The following is a 15,379-nucleotide window of genomic DNA, read 5'->3' as shown; positions in this document are numbered from 1 at the left end:
GGGGCAGCAGTAGTGCAAGGCCTAGGGCTTCATTTCAGGCCCAGCCTCAGTTCAGGATGGCCTAGATGTGGGGGGAGAGAAGAAATTCTTTCTCTTTTGTGTGTGTGTGTGTGTGTATGTGTATGTGTGTGAGATAGAGAGACAGAAACAGAGATACACACACAGAGAGAGACAAAGAAGCAGACCCAAAATTAGGCATTTTCTGAATATTTGACATGCTGAGCCCAAAGGGTTCACCATTCCTGATTTAGAGTCAAAAATCAGAGTATAGATGAAGGAACAGAATCTGCCAGTCATATATTGTTTTCTCATTGTCTTTTACACATGCTAATGTTTTCTTCTTTTCATTTATGTTGCTAAGGTCAGTGGATTCACAGTTGTACCACAACTAATAAACTACGTAACTAGACAGATGTTAGAACTATTTTAAAAACTACGTAAAAAAAACAGCAGCACCACTATTTCCAGTGGTGGGATTCAATTTTTTTTGACTACCGGTTCTGTGGGCATGGCTTGGTGGGCGTGGCAGGGGAAGGATACTGTAAAATCTCCAGTCAGAGGTGGGATTTGCCGCTTCTCCAAACTACTCAAAATTTCCACTACCTGTTCTCCAGAACTGGTCAGAACCTGCTGAATACCACCTTTGGCCATTTTCCGCAAATATTAGTTAATTGTTATTCAAGAAGTATCTTGAAGTTCTCTCTGCATATGAACATAAACAACCATAGGCCTCCAATATGATTTACAATGTATCTCATTATGCTAACTTCTTTCTTTTTTATATTATAGATTTCTGCGGACATCATTTTTTGCAACTAATTTACTTGATCAGATGGACCAACAAACCCTTCAAACTTTGCTGGTGCCATTAATCTTCTCATACAACATTTATTATTCTTTGCAATCCTAAGCATTCAGGAAACAAATGACATAATGTGGCAATCTTCCATGTGGCTCAGCTGCAAAAATTCAAAAGGAAGCAAATTATGGTTTCACTGCAGTTTTCTAATGAAGAGGAATGCTATATTGACAGATCAGAAGTGAGCAAACAGATCTTTGATCAGGAACAACTGGACATACATAAAACTCCTGGAGTTCAGTGCCTTTATCTCATCTTAGAATGCAGAATTTTCCTAGTAATCAAAGAATTAGCAAAGGCACCTTATTTATAGACCTTTCCATAGAAGGTGCAAAAATAAAGTGTGAGTAGTCAACAATTTTTTTTTCTGCATTAGAACAAAATGCCAAGTATCAAACAATCCAAATTACAACTCAAGCATGCTTTATACTTCAACATTAAACTTCTCTCTGAAATCCAAGCAACATAAACCAAGAGAAGGTTAAATCAACCAACGGTTTCCAAATGATTGAATATGAAAAAAACAGGGACTGAGTAGAATTTCGTAAAAGATTTTGAGGGCAAAAATAGCTTTTTCCATCAATAATATGCCCCAGTTTTTAAATCAAGCATCACACTTAACTCTTGTGAGAATGCCAGGCTCTTGATTTCAAAATAAGATAAAAATGTGAGAGCTATTTCAAGAATTAGATATAAATTAATTTAATTATTTCCCAGATTTAATGTAATACAATTGTTTCTCAAACAAGAAAACAGAATGGATAAGGTTGCCCCCCTTTTTTCTTATAAAATTGCAATTTGGTTTTCTGCAGGTACAGTCTTCTTCATCTGCCAATCACAATTGGAACTGGCAACTCCATCACTAAGCAGCATAGTCGTAAAATGAAAAGCCACCTTACCGCATCCGATTTACAGCCACTAATTCATGAGTTCTTTCTGCAGTCATTAAGTGAATCACCATGGATCATTAAGTGCCAGATCATGGGATTTGTGACTTCCTGTCAGTTTCCGCACTGACATTGCTCATCAAAGGTGATCATGTGACCATAGAAAGTTGTAACCATTGTAGGTGCAGATCCGTGGCCAAGTGTCTGAATTGCGAGCGCAGGACTGTGGGGATGCTGGAATGGGCACAACTTTGAGGACCACTCATAAATCTCATTATTCAGCACCATCATAACTTTGAACGGCACTGAATGATGGTCAAAAGTGTGGACTACCTATAGTGGCACTTTCTGCTTGGTGTTAAAGAAGCGTGAGAATTGCTGCGGTGCTCAGCTTTCTTCTGTGCAAACAATGTTACCCTAGGACCCTTCCCACAAGCCTCTGCAGTGCATCAAATATTCAACACGCAGCCCTCCCTCCCAAGAAATGGTTCAAGTAACACAAGCAAAACGTAGCACTTACGTTAGCCTTGAGAAAGCAGAAGGAGAATGCTAACTTGAACACTTATGTAACAGATACATTTGGACAAACTGAGGTACGGTATGTAATCTAGGGACATGGTGGCTCCGTGGCTAAGACGCTGAGCTTGTCGATCAGAAAGGTCAGCAGGTCAGTGGTTCGAACCCCTAGCGCCATGTGACAGAGTGAGCTCCCATTACTTGTCTCAGCTTCTGCCAACCTAGCTGTTCGAAAGCAGGTAAAAGTGCAAGTAGAAAAATAGGGACCACTTTGGTGGGAAGGTAACAGCGTTACGTGAGCCTTCGGTGTTTAGTCATGCAAGCCACATGACCACAGAGACGTCTTCAAGACAGCACTGGCTCTTCGGCTTTGTAACAGAGATGAGCACCCTAGAGCCAGAAAGGACTAAGCACGTATGTGCAAGGGGAACCTTTACATTTACATTTACGCAACCTATTTTGGCATTTTGAGATAACTCATTTGATGGCTGAATAGTTTGAGAGTGTTACCTTGCCAGCAGTTATTTACCTGATATATTATTATTATGTGAGACCAGTCAAATAAAATTATCACCAGCCTATCAGTAGATCAGGATAACTATCAAGAGTGACATGAGCAGGAAAAGAAAGTTTGACACAGATTAATTTAGTCACTTTGCATGACGCAAAGTGGGAACAGGTTTCACTAACTTTAAACATGACCAGGTCAAAAGGGACAAAAGAAAAACTTCATGTACAGTTCTAAGATTAATTTCCCTACAAATATACACACACATTGTGATTCTATGTGGCTCCTAAACAATGGTTCAGAATAGAATTCAAGCACTGTTCCAAGCAAAGATAACCATTTAGAAAAACAAGCAGCAATGGTCCTGGTCACTCCAGAAAATCCTGTGTAACCTGAAACAATTTTTTAAAAAATGGCGCCTAAATTCAGGAAGCGCACCAGAGCACTGAGGAGAGCGGTGGAGCCTAATCTTGTCCAGGGACAAGATTAACCAAAAAAAAAAAAAAAAGCATCCCAGAGCTGCAAAGAAGGAAAGAATTCGGAGCAGGAAGGAAAAAGTCTAGCTCAATTAAACTGATTTTATTTTAACCTTCTCAAAGAAGATGTTTTTTAGTTTTCTGCGCACTTAGTCCAATAAAGAGAGTTTTAGCAACTGAAGGAATGTTTTTTTACATCAGTTATTTTTAGTTCTGCGGTGTTTTTCAAAATAATGGTTCCTTCCCTAATCTATACAGGTAGTGCTCACCTTACAACAAGCAATTGCGGCTGGAATTTTTATTACTAAGTGATGCAATCACAAAGCACAACTGCAATGTTCAGTGATGGCAATCTGTGAAGTCTTGGTTGCTATTGTTAACTGAATCCCACAGTGGTTAGGTGAGACAACTTGTTGCCGACTTCCGACGACCAAAGTCAGAAAGTGGTAAGTCCCATGCCAAGCAGGCAGGTGAGTGGGAGAAGGGAGGAGCAAAAGAGGGTGAGTGAAGGCGTGAGGTAGGATTGGGGAGGATGGAAGGGATGGACCAAGAAGGGCTATGGAGGTTGGAGAGGTGCACAAAGGGCTGTGCAAAGAGTTGCACAAAAGGTGCCACAGAGGCTGGGGAAGGTGCATGAGGGCGGTTTGGGGAGAAGGTGGGAGTGCACAGGAGGAATGGTGAAGGTCAGGGAAGGTGTGTAAGAGTACAATGGGTTGTGTGACAGATACAATAGATACAAATAAAAAAAACAATAGATACAAACTCAAGGTTAATCACACCAAACTTGATTGCAGGAAATACGACTTCAGTAACAGAGTGGTCAATGTCTGGAATACTCTACCCGACTCTGTGGTTTCTTCCCCCAAACCCCAAAAACTTTAACCTTAGACTGTCTACTATTGACCTCACCCCTTTCCTAAGAGGTCTGTAGGGAGCGTGCATAAGCGCACCAATGTGCCTACCGTCCCTGTCCTGTTGTTTCTTTTTATTCTTCTTATATGTATCCATGTATTCATAACTATGTTTTTACTTATGCCTCTTATCTTGTAAGCAATTGACAAACCAAATAAAATATAAATAAATAAATAAATAAAAATACAATACTGAGTGGGCTAAGAAGGGTACCAAGGGGTGTGCGAGTGGCTAGTGAGAGCATAGAGGAGCTGGGCAAGAATGCACTGGTAGGCGAGACTAACCACAACGACTTGCAACCTTCCCTACCTGCTTCCCCATTGACTTTCTAATGAAGCTGCAGAGAAGGTTGCAAATGGTGACCATGTGATCTTATTCGAGTGCTTGGTAATTAGTCCTAAATGCAAATCGGTTACCGCATACCCAGATCATGATCATGTGGCTAAAGGAATCCTAAAATGGTTGGAACTCTGAGGACAGTTGTAAACACTATTTGTTCAGCAGCCTCATTCATAACTTCAAATGTTTCCTCAATGAATGGTCATCGGTCAAGGACTACTTGCAGTCTGGGGATGAGATAACCATAATCCAATATATATATATCTAGAAGGCTTGATTACTTGATTACTCGGGGTAGAAGTCCCTTTTTTTTCAACATAGCTATTCTGAATGACCCAAGACTTGTCCAAGGGAGAATAGTTGTCTGGGAGAAAAACTGTCATTTGCAGTAGCTCATTCATAGAAATGCACTCACGCACATTCACTGCAGCATCAAACTCCAGGCAACTGAGCATTCTTTTTAAATTCCAGCTCAGATTCATGCCTATACCTATTCATTTGTCACATGAAAGACACAATAAATGAGAGCCACAATGCAGCAAAGAAAAGGCATGCCATCTCATCCATCTGTACTCTGAATCCAGAGGGCAAGAAAAAAATCTTAACATAAGATGTTATATCTGGAGATTAAGCTCAAGGGAGAATTTAACTGCCTTTTTTCATTATTGAAAGAAATGAAGGTATTCAGCAACTATAAGCATGGATGACACCTGGTTCAATAAGCAATAAACATTATTTGTATTATAGTTCAAGGTAATTACTTGGGAAGTGCTGTAAATGGAATTAAATACATAACTAAATATTAATTGCACTCTGCTCTCAGTCACCAAAGCCTGCTCATACTCAATACCCTCCTGATGTTGTAGTTTTCTCTCCTAAAGACCCAAAACTCTTCCTGCATTGCCTGTACTTTTTAAAATTCTATTTTAGACTCAAAATTGACCTTTAGATGTCCACTAAGCACAAAAACACCAAGCATTGTATAATACGTAACGTTGGAGAAAACGTGAGAACAATCAACTCTGTTTTTGAAAATACCAAATATTTTATGCATTTGTTTTGACTCATAATAGCAATATTGTCAACACATGCACTCTCTGCTCAAAATATTTTCAGAATGGAACAAGCAGCTTTTAAGAATAGGTCCGATCTCTATTGTTCCAGGAAGTAGTAGGGAACATTAAGAAGCAGGTTTTGACTAAACAGGGGAAGAAAATTAACAACTGTAAGGGTAGTCAGAATATTCTATTGTCAAACTTGGTTTACAAGTGGCAACACCAATGAAATAAAAGAATTGGCAATGGGGAGGGAAGAGGGATCCCAGCAAATGTAAATTAGAATTCAGTCTAAGAAGGAATATATATATAAATTTGCTTGTTTACTTCCATAATGACTGTAAAATCCAAAATGTGGCATAGGAAAGATGATCATTCTGGAGAAGAATAGGATAGCCAGCAGACTGGTGCTTGCAGCAGAATAGGGAGATCCTTGATTCAATAAATTATGAGTACCGTCATTTCACTGCAATGACTGCTTTCTTTCTGTCAGGTTGATTTGGGACACACTTGCCCAACAACCCAGTCATGGGTCCATTTGACTAAACTATACCTAATATTTATTTATTTTTTAAAATTTAAATCTATGTAACATTTCTCAGTCAAAACGATAGGAGATCCTCTTTGCAAGGAAAGAAAATGCAAGTGATTCACACCAGGGCTCATCCTACATTATTAGCTTTCTATATTATTGATTTTATTAATAGTTCTAAAAAGAAGTTAAAACTAATACAGACTAAAGAAAGAAAAGAAAGGAAAAAAGAAGACAAAGAGACAAAAATGCAAAAAATATAAATAGCTTCTGATTTCCTTTGCAGCAAATGCAAATATGATTTTAAAAATTATATATAGTTACAAAAAAAACACTTTATTATCTAATGTTTTCTAATTATCAAAAACCCACATCAAAGCATTTTTGAGTTTGTGAGTTTGACACCCCTGCTCTAATCAAAGAAGTCAGTTTAGCCATCTCTGCAAGTTCCATCATCTTCACCAACCATTCTTCCATTGTGGGTAGTGCCAAACCCTTTCACTTTTAAACTTATAATAATCTTGCAGCAGTTGTCATGTATAAAAAAAAAACTAGACCCCATGACTTTTCTCCAACTGTCTACCCACTAATCACAAAAGGAAACATTTTAGTTTCAATTGTACATTGGTGTTTAAAATATTCTGAATAGTATACTTATGTGCATCCAAAAATTTCTGGCTTTGTTACGCATCCTCCAAACATGACAAAGTGTCCTTTTTTGTTCACATTTCCAGCATAAATTCATGAGTCCTTTTATACATTTTAGATCTCCATAATTATTTTCTTAATGGTTCAGAACATCAGGTCAAACAAGAAAACAAAATCCTCAGCTAAGAACAAGCAATGGGGTTAAAGCAACTTCTCGTTTACATCCTGCATACGTTTGACTTTCAAGCTCCAATTAGCTGAGCAAGAAATATTTTTCCAAGAAAGAGGCTTCAAAATCATGTGACTCTTACATGGCCAAGGCTCTTCATGTTTAATCCTTTGGTTATTAAACACACCCGGTGGCAAGCTCAGACTTGATTTTCAGAGGGTAGGAGGAGGAGACCTCAGGAATTGGCACCACATTGTTACTTAGCTAACCAAGAACAAAGCTTTGGATTAACTCAACAAACATTGTAGCAAAAGAAAGACAGGAGACAGCATATTCTCCATGATGGGATTTCCTGCATCCATAAAAATTCTGGCTAGAAAATGAAGCCAGTAGGGTCCTGAGCTTGGTTGTTTTCCTGCAGGCCTTTTCATTAGTGCACTGATGATGTTACCTAGTTTGGTAATGAAACATCTGCTAAAAAAATAAAATAAAACAACCACGCTCCAGGAGCACGAAGGACTCCACAGTTCAACCCTGAGCTACAAATTTTCTCTTCTAAAATGAATCCTGGAAACTATTGCAACAGTTGAACACATGAGGAAGATGGAGCTTCAGAAAAAAAAAGGTGGGGGGGGGGAGGAGACCACAGCTGGTTACACAAACAGAATTCGAAAACTATACTTTCAGGCCCTAGTAGTGATCAAGTATTGTGTAGCCCTGAATAATATAAGTTATCAGGGAAGTCACATTCTTGATTGTGGCTGTTGGCTTTTTTTAACTTAATTGAGTTGTTTTGTTTTTTTCCTTGGTTTTAATTCTTGTTCACCAAGACCTCTGAAAGAAGGATGGCCATAAAAATTGTTTAAATAAACAAGTCAACTCACCTACTACAAAGCCTGCATTGACTACAGGCACAACAGGAAAGAATATAGATTAGTCCTCGATTTACAACCATTCATCTAGTGACTATTTCAAGTTACAATGCTTTATGAAGTTACAATGAAAAGTGACTGATGGCCATTTTCACACTTAACGACCACTGTACCATCCCCATGGTCACATAATCAAAATCTGGATGCCTGGCAACTGGTTCAAATTTATGACAACTGCAGTGTCCCAAGGTCACGTGACTTTCATTTGAGACCTTCTTAGAAGCAAACTCAATAGGGAAGCCAGATTCACTTAAACAACTATGTTACTAACTTAACTATAATGATTCACTTAACTGTCTCTCTTAGCAACAGAAATTTTGGGCTAAATTGTGGTAGTAAGTCAAGCACTACCTATAGGTATATTTTTTTAAAAAAATAGAAAAATAGAATACTTTATTGGCCAAGTGTGATTAGACACACAAGGAATTTGTCTTGGTGTAAATACTTTCAGTATACATAAAAGAAAAGATAAAAGGAAACAGTCAATATAAATCGTAAGTATACAAGCGACAAAGTTACAGTCATACAGTCACCTCGTGAATATGAAATCCATAGTGAATTGCAGATAATAATAAGGAATAAAGAAACCATTAGAGAGCATTTCACTGAGGCAGCCATCATCGGCACCATCTTGGCAGCAGAGTAAAAATATATAAATACCAAACTAGAATTGATTGACTAATGGTCAATAAATGTAACCCTTGGTGTTTCATAATATCTGTATATCTGTATCTGCCATCATCAGGCTTTGCAGACGAACACTGTACAGTCTGACTCACTATACAAAGTCTGACTCACAGACGAACACAATACAGAAGCCTGATGATGGCAGATGAGATTCTGCCAAAACGTTGCTACAACTTTAAAAGCAGAACTATAATGACGTGGGAAAATACCCGAACAAAGCTGAATACTATATATATATATATATGTATGTATGTATGTATATGTATGTGTGTGTGTGTGTGTGTGTATATATATATATATATATATATATATATTTGTTTTCTTAAGTTTTCGGGTACTTACATGTATGGTGTTCGGCTTGGTTCGGTATTTTCCCACGTCATTGTAGTTGTTCTTTTAAAGTTGTAGCAACGTTTCAGCAGAATCTCATCTGCCATCATCAGGCTTCTGTATTGTGTCCGTCTGTGAGTCAGACTTTTACAGTAGTTTCAGATTTGAATTTGGGGCAGCCTATTGCTGTGCCAGAATGGTTTTTCTTCATCCTGATTGGTTGGGAGTCTTGGTCTGTGTTTATTGGTCTCGGAGTTTGCTGTGTTCTGCTTGATTGGTGTCTCTAATATCTTCTGTCTGTTTTTGGCTCTTTTTGTATCTTGATTGGCTGGCAGCATTGTGTTGCTTTAATGGAGGCCTTTAGTGCAGCTTGGCTTGGGTAAATGGACGGCTATCATTAGTTAGGAAGCTGGGTTTCATCTGGGTGCCTGGTTGGGATGTGTTTGAGCTGGAGGTATCAGGGGATCTGTTTGTGCCCAGGTGTTTGCCTGGCTTGTGGTGTGGAGATTTTTTTGTTTGTGAGTGCAGGCTTCCAAATGATTGACAGCCTGGTGGAATCATCTCTTCTATTCATGCTTTCTGGTCTTTTTCAATCTCTATGGCTTCTCTGATGATTCTGTGATTAGGGTTTTCTATAGTGGCCAGGGTTTTGGTGCCATTGAAGTTGATGCTATGACCTGTGGCTTCCATGTGTTGGACTAGTGAGGAAGTGTGTTCCAGCTTTTTTGACTGCATTTTTGTGTTCATCCAGGCGGGTGCTTATTCTTCTATTGGTCTGTCCAATGTATGTGGCCGGGCATGATGCACAGGGGACTTCGTATATGCCTTGGTTTTCCAGGTCAATTTTATCTTTGGGGTTGCTAAGGATGGCTGCTATTTTTCTGTCTGTTTTGAAGGCAGTCCTGATGTGATGTCTGTGTAGTACCTTACTAATTTTGTCTGTAGTACCTCTTATGTAGGGCAGGACAGCTGTTCCATAGGTCTGTTCATCTTCTGGGTCTCTATTATGTTTCAGTGTGTTTTTGTGGATCAAGCTGGTGATTTTGCTTTTGTGGAAGCCGTTGGCTGTCAGTACTTTAGTCAGGGTGCATAGTTCAGTCTTAATGTGTGTCTTGTCTGCCAGGCGTTTGGTTCTGGTAATTAGTGTTTTAGCCACGGAGTTTATCTGTGCTGGGTGGTGGTGGGATTGGGCGTTGAGGTAGCGGTTGGTGTGGGTTTTCTTCTGGTATATGGTGTGTCCTAGTGTGCCATCTGTTTTTTTGTAGATTAGTACATCTAGGAATGGTAGTTGTTTGTTTGTTTCTGTTTCCATGGTGAACTTGATTTTGGGGTGTGCGCTGTTTAGGTGTGTTAGGAAATTGTTTAGGTTTTCTTGTCCATGGGGCCAAATCACGAATGTGTCATCGATGTATCTTAACCATAGTTTGGGTTTGAGGATGGCATTGGCCAGGGCTCTGGATTCGAATTCTTCCATGAACAGGTTTGCAATGACAGGTGACAGTGGTGATCCCATGGGAGCTCCTTCTATTTGTTTGTATCTTTGTCCTTTGTATATGAAATATGTGTTGGTTAAGCAGTGTTCTGTTAGTTCCATGAGGTGTTTAGCTGGTTGGTATTTATTTTTGATGATTTCAAGGGTCTCTTTTATCGGGACTTGAGTGAATAGTGATACTAGTCCAACACATGGAAGCCACAGGTCATAGCATCAACTTCAATGGCACCAAAACCCTGGCCACTATAGAAAACCCTAATCACAGAATCATCAGAGAAGCCATAGAGATTGAAAAAAGACCAGAAAGCATGAATAGAAGAGATGATTCCACCAGGCTGTCAATCATTTGGAAGCCTGCACTCACAAACAAAAAAATCTCCACACCACAAGCCAGGCAAACACCTGGGCACAAACAGATCCCCCCTGATACCTCCAGCTCAAACACACCCCAACCAGGCACCCAGATGAAACCCAGCTTCCTAACTAATGATAGCCGTCCATTTACCCGAAGCCAAGCTGCACTAAAGGCCTCCATTAAAGCAACACAATGCTGCCAGCCAATCAAGATACAAAAAGAGCCAAAAACAGACAGAAGATATTAGAGACACCAATCAAGCAGAACACAGCAAACTCGAGACCAATAAACACAGACCAAGACTCCCAACCAATCAGGATGAAGAAAAACCATTCTGGCACAGCAATAGGCTGCCCCAAATTCAAATCTGAAACTACTGTAAAAGTCTGACTCACAGACGGACACAATACAGAAGCCTGATGATGGCAGATGAGATTCTGCTGAAACGTTGCTACAACTTTAAAAGAACAACTACAATGACGTGGGAAAATACCCGAACCAAGCCGAACATATATATATATATATATATATATATATATATATATATATATATATATATATATATATATATATATATATATATATATATATATATATATTTCCTAGATACTTCCAATTTTACGCGGAGAAAACCCGAATAACAAAAGATCCATATATATAATATAGTATGTATGTATGTATGTATGTATGTATGTATGTGTGTGTGTGTTTCAGCAGAATCTCATCTCTGTGTGTGTGTTTCAGCAGAATCTCATCTGCCATCATCAGGCTTCTGTATACAGAAGCCTGATGATGGCAGATGAGATTCTGCTGAAACGTTGCTACCACTTTAAAAGAACAACTACAATGATGTGGGAAAATACCCGAACAAAGCTGAATATCATACATACATACATACATACATACATACATACATACATACATACATGCATACCTAGAAAAAAAATGCAGAAGGTTGAGATAACAGTCAGCAGGCCCTTTATGGTAGATCCCCTCCAAATCTGGCATTCTACCTTCTCTGATGGGGCTGAGAAACCTGTGATCCTCCTGCTATGACATAATACAACCCCAAGATCCCTCATCTTTGGCTAAATGGACCAGAGCAGCCAAGAGTTTAATTCAGCAGCATCTGTAAACCCCTCCTTAATTTGCCCACATGCATTCTGACCTAACATGGGGAAAAAAGTGGGGTAAAACAATGACAAGCAAATTGTGCTGGTTCTCTCCCTTAAATCCCTCCTCCCCCCCCCCCCCAAAAAAAACCCTGCTTTTTCCTTTTTTCCAGTAGCAGCACCAAGCTTTCCTTACTGTTTTCTTCCACTGCTCTCTAAAAGAGTCGCATACTGTAGGAGAATCCTGCCAACTATGCACTGCAGCATTGCTAGCTGGCAATCCTAAAGAGGCAATGCAGGTGAAACCAAGAAAGCCTCAGAGCAATCATTGGCTGTAAAGTATACTAACTGGAGGCAACATTAGCCTCCAACAACTCTGTTAGAGGGATGAATACTTCAAAAATGTGATAGAAAGATAGATAGGTAGATAGACAGACTAGGTAGGTGGCAGTCAGATAAGGTAGACAGACAGGGAAATAGGTACTGGTAAACAGACAGATAGATGTAGGTAGGTGGCAAGTAATCCGACACACAGATTAGGTAGACAGACAGACAGACAAGGTAGACAGACAGATAAGGTAGATAGACAGGTAAGAGGGTCTGCTCTGTAGACAGACCGACAGATGTAGGTAGGTGGCAGGCAGGCTGACACACAGATTAGGTAGACAGACAGCCAGACAGCCAAGGTAAATCAGTGGTAGGCAGGCAGATAAGGTAGACAGACAGACAGACAGACAGACAGACAGACAAGGTAGATCAGTGGCAGGCAGGCAGATAAGGTAGACAGACAGACAGACAGACAGACAGACAGACAAGGTAGATCAGTGGCAGGCAGGCAGATAAGGTAGACAGACAGACAGACAGACAGCCAAGGTAGATCAGTGGCAGGCAGGCAGATAAGGTACAGGTAGATAGACAGACAGACAGACAGACAGCCAAGGTAGATCAGTGGCAGGCAGGCAAATAAGGTAGACAGGCAGACAGACAGACAGTCAAGGTAGATCAGTGGCAGGTAGACAGACAGAAAACGTCGGGAGGTGGCTGGCAGGCAGGTAGATTTCAGGTCTAGGAATGCTTGAGAAAACAAAATAGCCGCGAGGGTAGGACAACCGAGTCCCTTGGCTTCAAGTGACAGCCTAGTTCGTACTTCCAGCCCCCGAAAGCTTTGCTTTGGGATCAGAAGATCAAGGGAAGGGAGGGATCCGCTCCTTTGGGAATCTCCCCAGCCCTTTGACAACCGCCCTCTGCCGCCAAGGCAACCCACCCCTCCTTCCCAAGCTTCCTTTCAGAGCGGAGTCTTTCCCGGCTTCGCCTGCTCAGCGAGCCCCGGCGATGCCCCGGGCACAGGCTGCCTTGGGTCCCCCCTCCGATGAGAGCTCCGGAGCCCTCGCCCGCGCTGCCGGGATGCGGAGTTGTGGCTCGGGTCCCCTGCCCCGAGGCCGGCGCTCCAAGGCAGCCGCGGCGGACTCCCTTTTCTCCCGACGAAAGGCCAACCTTGCGGGCAGCAGCTGATCGAGCCGATCGGTCCCGGGGCAAGGGCGCGGCCAGAGCCTTCCCTTCCCTTGCTGGGACCATGCAAGGCGCCGCCGACGCCTCGTCCGCCCCCCGAGACCTTCCTCCTCCTCACCTGTCCTCCGAGACGCTGATGAGCCCCTCTTCCTTGGGCACGATGGCCGCCATGGTCACCGCGTCTTGCGAGCCCTCCGCTTGGCCGAGCAAGAGGGGCCGCCGAGTGAGCGGCACCGACGGCGAAGGCTGAGCAGCCATGAGGAGCGCGGCACCACAAGCTCCGCGCGCCCGGCCGCCAGCCCGCCCGCCCTACCCTTTCTGGCCGCGCTTGCGCACTCGGAGCAGAGTGGCAACCCTCCCCCCGCCCCCGCCCCAAAAGGCTACGGTCGCAACGGCTTTCCCAGGCGACTTCCGGATCTCCAAGGGAGCCTCTCTCCTTGCCCTCGTCTTGTGCGGCCGAACGGAAAGCGGGGCACGGAGGAGAAGGGATATAAGCGGGCGACGGTAAAAAGCCCGGCTTGGCTTCGCTACGAGCTGACTTTCATGGCGGGTATTAGGAATCGCCGCCGCCGCCGCCGCCCTTCCTTCCATCTCGAGGGCAAAGAATTTTCTCCTCGCAGGTTCGGCTCTCGACGGGCAGAAATGCGACAGGTAGAAGAAGAAGAAGAAGGATGAGAGAGAGAGGTTTCACCGAGATGATACAGAATAGACAACAGTAGGACCCATGGGCTGGAAGGGACCTTAGAGATCTTCTAGTCCAGCCCCCCCCCCCACAAGCTCAGGGGTGGGATTCAAATTTTTGAACAACCTGTTCTGTGGGCGTGGCTTAGGTGGTGGGCGTGGCTTGGTGGTCATGTGACTGGCTGGGCAGTGGCCAACTCAATGTCACTCACATCTAGACTAGCATCCCCTCGCCTGGCCTCTCATGACTGTGGGGATGCTGCAACAGTTCTTAAGTGTGAAAAAGGGTCATAAGTCACTTTTTTCAGTGCCATTGTAATTTTGAATGGTCACTCCACACAAACAAAGTACCAGCAAAGGAAGGAAAAAAACCTCCAGAGAAGTTTCTGAGACAGGAAAAGTCTAGTCCTGCCAAGAATGTAATAAGGGTTAACGGAGAGGCAGTTTCTGTAAGCAACACCAGAATGTTTCCTTCCTGCCTTCCTTACAGGATTAGGCCAGTAATTTCTTTTAACAACCGGTTCTCCAAACTGCTTAGCATGTTAACCGGTTCTAGCAAATAGGTACTAACTGGTAGAATCCCACCCCTGCCCCTGTTCAAGCAAGAGAGACCCTATACCATTTCAGACAAGTGACTGTCCAGTCTCTTCTTAAAAACCTCCAATGATGAAGCACCCAGAACTTTTGAAGGCAAAGCTGTTCCACTGGTTAATTGTCCTTTCTGTTAGCTAGTGTCTCCTCAACTCCAGGTTGCTTCTCCCCTTGATTAGTTTCCATCCATTGTTTCTTGTCCTGCCCTCAGGTGCTTTAGAGAATAATTTGACCCCCTCTTCTTTGTGGCAGCCCCTCAAGTACTAGAATATTCTTATCATGACATCCCTAATTCTTCTTTTCTTTAGACTAGCCAAACCCAAATGCTGCAGCCGTTCTTCATATGCTTTAGTCTCCAGGCCTTTGATCATCTTAGTTGCTCTTCTCTGAACTTTTTCCAAAGTCTCAACATCTATATAGCTAACCTGTTTTGTGAAGTTTAGAAAACTAAAGAATGACAACCTCTCTCTCTCTCTTTTTTTTTTTAGGCAGTGGCCTAAAAACATCATGCCCTCTCTTCCTCCTTTTCCCCAAAGCGAACATAACTCCAAAGACCATCTAGGGTGGCATTTATAATTAAGCCAAGCGGAAGCTTCTTATAAACAAAACGGTCGGGTTTCCAGGACTTCTGTATGAGGAGAGGGTTAAAAGAATCCAAAGATGGTTCTCCTGCTTCAGCAAGGGGCTGGACTAGAAGACCTCTAAGGCCCCTTCCAGCTCATTCTAATTCCTTGTGTAAAAGTCGGGAGGGGAAGGGGTGTACGTGTGCATGCGACATATAATGCTCAC

The 15,379-nt window shown here is 42.1% G+C and overlaps 1 protein-coding gene across 2 annotated transcripts in view; it reads right to left on the bottom strand.

Moving 5' to 3' along the window:
* The window catches only part of WDFY2 (WD repeat and FYVE domain containing 2), a 55,209-nt gene extending 41,580 nt beyond the window's left edge, over positions 1–13,629 (bottom strand). For both annotated transcript variants that reach the window (XM_026668614.2, XM_087947486.1), the window contains exon 1: positions 13,437–13,629. In XM_026668614.2, the coding sequence (XP_026524399.1) occupies positions 13,437–13,576 (140 nt within the window). In that variant the 5' untranslated portion in view covers positions 13,577–13,629. The remainder of the gene's footprint in view (positions 1–13,436) is intronic.
* Positions 13,630–15,379: the final 1,750 nt, after the last annotated feature.

The sequence above is a fragment of the Notechis scutatus genome, chromosome 1, assembly GCF_049901735.1.
Source record: "Notechis scutatus isolate UNSWTSFEM ecotype Mainland chromosome 1, rNotScu1.2, whole genome shotgun sequence".
NCBI classification, from domain to species: domain Eukaryota; kingdom Metazoa; phylum Chordata; class Lepidosauria; order Squamata; family Elapidae; genus Notechis; species Notechis scutatus.
The sequence above is the reverse complement of the archived record's forward strand: the minus strand, read 5'-3'. Positions and strand labels throughout refer to the sequence as shown.